The sequence below is a fragment of the Balaenoptera physalus genome (assembly GCF_965194825.1).
Source record: "Balaenoptera physalus genome assembly, chromosome: 5".
Classification (NCBI taxonomy): Eukaryota; Metazoa; Chordata; class Mammalia; order Artiodactyla; family Balaenopteridae; genus Balaenoptera; species Balaenoptera physalus.
The window spans coordinates 147,148,045-147,156,665 of record NC_138884.1 but is presented as its reverse complement, the minus strand read 5'-3'; the positions used below and the strand labels follow the sequence as shown (position 1 = coordinate 147,156,665).

The 8,621-nt window shown below is 58.1% G+C and overlaps 1 protein-coding gene across 5 annotated transcripts in view; it reads right to left on the bottom strand.

The window, feature by feature from the left end:
• Nucleotides 1–8,621, bottom strand: part of SORCS2 (sortilin related VPS10 domain containing receptor 2) — a 557,426-nt gene that overhangs the window by 36,039 nt on the left and 512,766 nt on the right. For all 5 annotated transcript variants that reach the window (XM_082462103.1, XM_082462100.1, XM_082462101.1 and 2 more), the window contains one exon: nucleotides 4,642–4,718. In XM_082462103.1, the coding sequence (XP_082318229.1) occupies nucleotides 4,642–4,718 (77 nt within the window). The remainder of the gene's footprint in view (nucleotides 1–4,641; nucleotides 4,719–8,621) is intronic.

The window sequence follows — 8,621 nt, the reverse complement described above, 5'->3', positions numbered from 1 at the left end:
TGGCCCCATCACGACCACCTGCAGTGGGCCAGGGCCCCATTCACCTCCCACCCTGTCTGACAGTCTCAGGGCCTGTGGGTTCTGTAGCAGGGGTGCAGGGAAACTCAGGGGGAGACGGGATGGAGCAAGGACCCCACACCCACAGCCCCTCGCCGGGGCCTGCGCGCTCACAGATGTCAGCTGCTCCGCACAGGGGCCTGGCTAGGCTTTTGTGCCTGTGGCTCTGGGGCCCCTCCTGGGCCGGGGAGGCAGCTGCTGCAGAGCTTGGTGCCGAGCGAGGCCGCAATAAGTGCATCTCCAGGCAGATGTTGACCTAAACTTGGCTGCATCTGCACTTGCCCTGGCAGAAAGAGCCCCGAAAGCTCCCACACCCCGGGACCCTGTTCTAGAGCAATGACCGAGCAGGAACGGGAAATCATTTAAAAAAAAAACCACATACATCCACACAACTATTAACTAGCATCTTCCCCCGATCTTCTATCTTGAGTCTTCCTTTGTTTGAATGTCTGCTTTTCCAGAGGCAGCGGGAGGCACTCGGGAAGGACCCGGAGCAGAGGCCTCTCCTCTTAGGAATGGGAACTTCAGCAGAGCTGGTGGTGCCTCCAGGCCAAGCCCTCAGCCCTGACATCCCATTACCCCCACACCCCCTAGCCCCACCAGAACCTTCCAATGGCCCCCATGGCCCTTAGAATCACATCCAAACCCTTTCCTGGTCACTGGGGCTCTGTATGAGAGGCCCTTGCCCACTCTCTCCCACCTCTCGTATACCAGTCACCCTGGTCTCCTTTCCTTGAACACGTCTCAGGCCCTTTGCACATGCTGTTCCCTGCCTGCAAAGCTCTTCCCCAGATATTTCCACCTTCTCACCATCTTGCTGGCTTTCCCGCTGCTCACAGGAATTCTCTAGGAAACCCTTCTGGCTTGACTAAAGAGGAGAGATCCCTTACGAAGAATGGTGGAAGAGACCTGGATACCTGTGAACTATGCCCTTAAACATGTCTGATGCGGGGGAGGGGAGAACCGGGTGACTGGCACGGGGGCCTCTGCTGCGCTTACAGAGCCTTGTTTCATAGCAACCACACTCAGAGGTCATCTCCCCATTTTCCGAAGGGAGACCAGAGGCTCCGAGACACACAGTGACTTGCCTGCAGCCACAGAGCTGGTAACGGGCAGAGCTAGGGTAGACCCCAGGTCTCTGACTCGACCGCCTGCCGCTTCCACCAGGAGCTCCTGTCGCCACGAGCAGGACACGCTCAGCGGGAGGAGAAGCTGTGCCTTGTGCGTGATGAGGTCGCAGGGTGGAGTGGGGGCCCAGAGCACTAGCTTGGCTCCTCCCCAGATCCACCCCTGTATCTCCCTCCCACCAGATTCCACGGCTGCAGGGGTCAGAGGAGTCCCTGGGCCTGGGTGTCCTAAGCTCCGGGAGGTGCTCTGGGTGGCACTCTGGATAAGTGTGCTGCCTGAGGCTACATTAACCGAGATGGCATCTCCCGGATGAGGGAGGTGACGTTATGCGGATTTAGGTACTAAGGGGAAGAACTTCTCACAATTCCCCTCCCCATCTCTCCACCCGTCAGACAAACCCAGTGTCTCAGGTCTTCTGTCTGGGTCCTGGGATCCAGAGGTAGAAATGAAAGTTTCACGCCCCAGAAATTCATAGCCCAGGGAAACACCCCCCCCACCCCCCACAAGGAGACAGACCACCTCCACCCAGTGACTCGCCCACTCGGATGCCAACAACGAGCAGCCCATCGAACCCACCCTCTCTGCCCAGCGCTCGGCCCAGGTTCCGCCACAGCACAGGGGTCCCAGCCAGTGGTCTGGGGATGAATGATGTGCTCCAGTTAAACTCGAGACCTGAGCCAGCGGGCACCCCAGGGAGGGGGTCACAGCGCATTGGGCGGGGCAAGGGCATTACGGGCGGCGAAACAGCGTGTGCAGAGGAGGGTAAAGAGAGCAGTGTGGCCAAGGGGCACGAGCTGCTTGCTGGGGCTGGAGCTGCGGGCAGATGCAGAGGCCCGTGGATGGGCCGGGCAGCAGGGCACGTGGGTCAGCCGATGGTCGGGACTTCCTCCCTCCCGTAGATGGTGGGGGACACCCGAGGTTTGCTTGGGGAGTGAGGAGGACAGATTCCCCTTTTAGAAGCTTCCTGGGGGAGGGACGCTGAGGGGGCAGGGGGAGATGCAGCAAGCAGACAGTCTTCTCCTCCAGGAAATAGTGAGTGAGCTCTCCGTCCTGGGGATTATTCAAGGAGAAGCTAGGCTCCCTCCTGGGACCTCCGGGCTGCCAGGCAGGGTGGCGGAAACCACGCTGGGTCCCGTGACGTGGTCCTAGAGGCACAGTGCATGCCGCAAGCACATCCGTCTCTGCCTCTGAACTTGCAGAGGCCTCTGCCCACCCGCCCGGTGGGAGCCCTCCTTCCCACTCCACTGGGGGCCTAACCCGCTTCCTTTCCTGGGGAGATCCGCAGGGGTGGTATAGTGAGAGGTAAGCCGGAAGTGGGTCCTTGGATTGCTCCCGAGCAGGATTTACCTCCGGGGCGCGGCCCCGAACGTGTGCACAACCTTCACTTGTGCTCAGACCCTACATCCTTTGCAACCTCCTCCCGCAAGGACAGGCAGGGGGGCGTTTGTCCTGTCCATCCACTGAGGAGATGGGGTGCCTCCCAGCCATCCCAGGGGACCCCCACGGGCAATTCCACTCTCGTTAGCCTGGGACTCAGGAACAAGGGGGCTCCAACACCCACCACTGGATCACAGGGTCTTTGTACATCCGTTGCTATGGTTTTCTGTGCCTTGACCATCGCCCAGGCAGGGGTCCCCCAATCCTTTCTCTCCCGCACCCTGAGTTCTAGAGGGGGCTCCTTAAATGTGTTCTGGCTATTTTTTGATCATTCCAGGGAAGTCATGTTTTTAAAATGATACATCCCCCCCAAAAAAATAAATAAAATAAAATAAAATAAAATGATACATCCCTTAAGCATCATGCACGGCGTTATTTGTAATTCACATTCTAAGAGTTTTCCTGTAGAGACAGCTCATTGCATCCTTGACAAGCCGGCCTGAGCTCACCTGGTCGTCTGGCCTTCGTGCCTTTGTCCCACCCTGGCCTCTGCCTACTGCCCAACAACCCCCCCCCCACCCGCAGTAAACGCCCTCCCTCTGACACGCACGCGCACACATGGGCACCCCCCGCTCCTCTGCCAGGCACCCGAGCCCCCCTTCCCCCACCCTTCCCCCATCACTGGGGAAGAAATGGGTACCTCAGCTCAGTCTTGAACAGACATTCTCCCATTTAATTCTGACAAGTTCCCAAGTTTGAAGTCTAAGCAAATTGCTTGACAAAAGTGGCCACCGTGAATACCTTTCTCTTCTGTTTCACCTGGTCTATTAAGTCTAACAAGGTGGGAGTAGGGGCGGCGGTTTCTCTAATAAGTGGACAGGTGGTGACCTTTAAGAAAGTTTAGACATGTTTCACTAGTTTTAGTGAAATAGGAATATTATAACACAATAAATCTCTTTTGCCCTTTTCAAAATTCCTTGTTTCTTGCATATTATTAAAAAACGCCAGGGCTTTAAACCCAGGGTGCAGGTGAACTTCACACTTTGGGGGTTAACATATCTGTCCAGAGTGGTACCTGGGCAGGGGGCTCTAAGTGGGATACTCAGGGGTGCAAAAAATTGACCTGAAAACAGAGCTTCTTACATCCACCGAAAGAGGAGATGCGCACGAAAATTTAGCGCATCTTCTTAAGCAGTTAAAGTAGAAACTGTCACTCCATGAAGCTGGCAGACCAGATGAGGCTTTTTTTTTTTTTTTTGCTGGAAAGAAACAGCAAGGGTAGAGGGAGACGGGGCCTCTCCTGGGGCGGAGCGCTTGGGTTGGGCTCCTGGGCTGCCTGACCGTCAGCCTTCGCTCCCCCGCCGCCCTGCTCTGCGTGGCGCCCACTGGCCGGCAGCACCCCGCCCTCCAGTCTGAGAATTTGAGCCGCACGTGGGTGTGGCAGGGAGGGGGCCGTTCCCTGCGTAACTGCTTTCTCCTGTCTCTTCTCCCTTTCCTGCTTTTTCTTTTCTCGGGCCACGCTGAGCATCAAGTCATCATCCCATGGATGTGTCCCAGGAGGCCCAACCCAGACTCGCCGTGGCCCCCCCACACCTGCTCTTCCCCATTTTCTCTTTCTCTCCCAAGTCTGTGCCATCCACCCAGCAGCTGCCCCTGCCAGGAACCCCGGGGGCTGTCCTCGGTGTCCCCACTTCCTGGCCTTTGGGCTCAGCCAAGCTTCTGAGTCCCCGTGTGGCTTCCTGCCGGACAGCACCTCCACCCCGCCCCTGGCATTTATCCCCATTGCTTCGATGTTCACGGTAACCTGTCTGACCGTGGGAAGATGCGTCAGATCTGGAATTCTCCAGCAGTGGCTGCTGAAAGGACAGCAGCGGTGTGGGCACCCTGGCCTGGGCTCTCTTTTCACAGATGCTGGTGTCACATCTGCTAACGGGAGCTGTGTGCAGCCCCCCAGGCCGGGGAAGATGAAGAAGCGTGTCTCAGAACTCCTCTGGGAGGGAGGGGCTGAGAGGACAGACTCTCCCAGGAGCCTCGGCGGAGTGAGAATGGTGGGCTCCAGGCCCCTCCCCGCCACCTTACCTGCCTCCAGGTGTGCCCACAGTCTGATGTGATGTACATTTCTTCTTTATATTCCACCAGCTGGGAGCCCAGGTTACCTGGTCCAGAAGCAAAGTGGCAGGGTTGCTCTGAGGATCGGCCACTCTCCCCCTTACCAAGGTCTGAGTGCAGCCAGATCTCCAAACAAGGCTGGCGTTTGATGTGCTCTGGGTCTACACCTCCCAGCACCAAAGCCACCCGGCGGATGCCCCTCTCTGCCCTCCTTGTGTAGTGATGGGCCTGCTGTCACCAGTACGGGTCCTAGTCTGAGCAGTAAAAGATTAACTTTGCCCAGAGGAAGCCAGACTCAGGCAGCTCCGGCTGAGCCCAGGTGCAGGCAGAGCTTGGGGGCTTCAGGGGGACCCACGGTGACGAGTGTGATTCAGGAATAAAAAGCATGGAGTGGTGGTCGGGGACAGGCTAGAGGGGACGCTGGCCAGGTGGGCAGTGTGGGGACACGGCAGCCCCTGACGGGCTTTAAAGTGGGGCAAGACATGGCTGGGCTTGCCTCTGGAGGCCCCCTGGGGGCCGGGTGCAGGGGAGGCCAGAGGCAAGTCCAGGGCAGTCTGGAGCAGTCCAGGTGAGAGGCAGGGTAAGCACAAAGTAGGTGCTCATTAAATATCTGCTGAGGGGATGTTTGGGAGGATGGTGAGGTGGGCACCAAACCAGCTGGGCAGCCAGGAGTCTCCTCCTTGGTCCTGGTTCACTTGAACCCCTACCAGCCTGGCAGGTGGGTCACCAGCCTTGAAGGCCACTCTGAGGGGCTGGGACTTAATCCTGGGGCTGCTGCCAGAGGGGGAAGAATCCCCACTTAGCATCCAAGGTGACTCCAGCTTACAGATAGGAAACTGAGCCTAAGTGGACCCCTACAGAAAGAACGATGGCCACCTAGAAGACACAGCTGCGGGACAATCTCAGTGGTCTCTGAGCTGGGCTGGATGGGTCTTGGACAATGGGATTTTCTGATGGGTCAGACTGGGCAGGCTTCTGCTGTGACCACATGATGATGGCAGGGACCAGGGGCCTGAGTTTCCAGGATGAAGGGGACCTGTTATGAGGACACTGAAGCTGTCTGCACTCTCTCCTGGAGCCCCTGACCTGGGCAACCTGTGCACCACTTGCACTTCGGAGACTTATTCATGTGGTGCTGTCAGGAGTCACTCTTCCAGAGCCAAGTTTAGATGTCACTGGAAAATCCCAGAGGAGATGGCTTATCCTCAGATAGATGAGGCAAAGTGAGTTCAAGTAGAGTGGCAGAGGGTTTGCGTGCCTGCCTTTTTTTCTGAGGTCCAACCAACCACCAAATCTTCCATCCAACCATCCATCCATCCATCCATCCATCCCTCCATCCATCCTTCATTAATTTATCATCTGTCCATCTATCCATCCATCTGTCATTAATTTATCATCCATCCATCCATCCACCATCCCTCCATCCACACATCTGTCTCTTTTTCATCAGTTCCACCCACTCACCCACTGCTGCACTTATTCATCAGCATTTGCTAAGTGCCTGCTTTCTGTCCAGCCTTGTGCTGAGCTGTGGGGAATCCAAGCTGAGTAACCACGTGCCTGCTCCCAGGGAGCTCTCAACCTAGCCGGGGAAGAAGGATGCCCTGCAACTGTGCACAGAGCCAGGATGCCTGCAAGCCCAGGGAACTGTGAAAGCAGAGAAGGGAAAGCTAACGGACCCATGCAGGAGGGGAATCAAGGAGAGATTCCAGCAGGAGGTGACCTCTGCACTGTGCCTCAAAAGACAAATGCCACTGGCCAAGGGAAAGGGGCAGGTGTGCCAGGCAGAGGGACCGGCCTTGGCGACAGCATGGAGGTGGGAGGGGAGGTCAGTCAGGGGAGGTGGGGCAGAGGGGCAGGTGCTGAGCTGGGTTCCCTTCTACCCGCCTGGCCACCAAAAGGTGCTGAGGAAAGGCTGCTGAATGAAAAGAGGGAGATGAGTGAATGAACGCAACAGCTGGGGGTGGGCAGAGGAAGGAAGGGGAGCCCTTTATCTCCCCATCCTTCCAGATGCCAGCAGAGATGCCACGACCCGCGCAGCAAATACAGAAGCCGCGCAGCAAAGGATGCGGCGTCAGCTCAACTTCCCAGGCAAATCTGCAGTCCGTGATTTCAGGGGTGCGATGTCTGTCTTCTAAGTGACGCAATCTGTTTTCCTTGTTCCATCTACCAAGGCTGTCGGGCTGCCAGTCACCTAACAGGCACCGGGGAAAATTAAGGGGAAATTCACAGAACGCATCCACAGGCCACCAGAGTGGGAGGCTCTGCAGGAACACGGGGGCTGCTGCCCTCACTTTACGGAGGGGAAACTGAGGCCTGGGGGATGAGACTAAGAAAGGCCTCCCTGCTACGTCCCCTCCGGGCTGTTCTGGGGTCTCCTTGGGCCTCCTCCCCCGACCCCCCGACCCCTCCACCCCGCTTCTGTGCTCTCAGGGCCTGGTATACAGTAAGCGCTCACTGAATGTGCATTTCCTCTCCCTGCTTCCTCGAGCTTCAGGTTGCAGAGTGGCTCAGGCCTCAGGGCCAGAACAGAGCAAAGCGACAGCACAAGATCCACCCCAGCCCACAGCTGGCAGAGGGGGAAGGGGGCCTGGACCCCTCCCCGTGGCCCCCAGCGTGGCAGAGCAAGCCCTGCGGCCACTGAGATGCAGCTGGAACAGGAGCAAGGGAACCGCCCCTCTGGTCCTCCGGTTGCTGTCAAGTCCCCAGCTCCAGAGGGCCCGGGTGACCCCCGCCCGGCTGATGGGACTCAGGTCAGCTCTTGACCTGTTCACGCCCCTCGGCCTCTCAGCTGGGATTGATGAGATTGATTGATGGGGTTGATGGGTCCCCGACTGGCTGAGTCACAGAGGAAGGGGCTCTGCAGGAGGGCTGGGAGGCAGGGCTCCTCCTGGGAGGCCCGGGGGTCTTCCTGGCACAGAGCGGGCGGGGGTGCTCTGAGCTCCCCGTCACGGCCCCTCAAGCTTTTCTCAGTCATGTGACTGTCAGAGCCAGCGTCCGGGAAGCGTTTGCAGCCTGTGCTCTGCGTGGTCCTGAGGATTCACGTCCGGACGAGGAGCTGGAAGCAGCGTGTGCTGCGTGGTGGCCCAGGACGGGTGCAGGGCAGTGGGGCAGGGAGGGCCTTCCACCTGCATCAGACCTTTCAGTGCCCCCAAGTCCGAGATGATTATCCTCATTTCACAGATGAAGAAACTGAGGCTCAGGGAGGCGTAGAGCCCCAGAGCAAGAGCTCGGAAAGGCCCAAGTCAGAATTGGGCCCGGCGCCCTCCGTCTCAACCACCCATCTGTGATTTGCTACCTCTGCAGGACTCATCCCCTTGACACTCCCCGTCAGGAAGAACATTCCAGCAGGCACTCTCAGCCCGCTGGGTTTATTTCTGGGTTCACTAGGGCTGTTTCTAGACCCTGGCAGTTAGAAGCTCGAGTTCCGGTCTTTGCTTCTTGAACCATCCTTTTCCCTTCCTCATTGGATTCATGGCTCCATTTTCTGCATCCATCTGTGGGTCTGGCCTCTGTCCACTGAACCGGAGGACAGGTCCCCGGTAGAAGGGCCCTGGCATGCAGCCCGGCACAAGGGCAGTGGTGTCCAGCCACTGTTCAAATGACAGGGCCACCTGTGGAAACACACCTGGCGTTGATGCTTCCTGCCTGATCCCCAAATCAGCCTTACGATGGAGGTTTCATCCTCTTTTTGCAGGTGAGGAAGCTGAGGTTCAGAGGGTCCTGTAAATGCCCAAGGCCCAGCAGCTGGAGGTGGCAGAACCTGGGGCTTGTAACTCCCGCCTGCCTGCCCCAGGGTGGAATGAGGGATGGATGGCGGGGAGATCAGGAGAGAAGACTCCCTGGAAACAGGCAGCCATCGCCCCCGGCTGCCTCGGGAAGCTCAGCCAGGCCAGTGGGAAACTGGTCCCTGCTCGGCGGCTGCGGCGGTGCCCGAGGGAGCCCGGCTC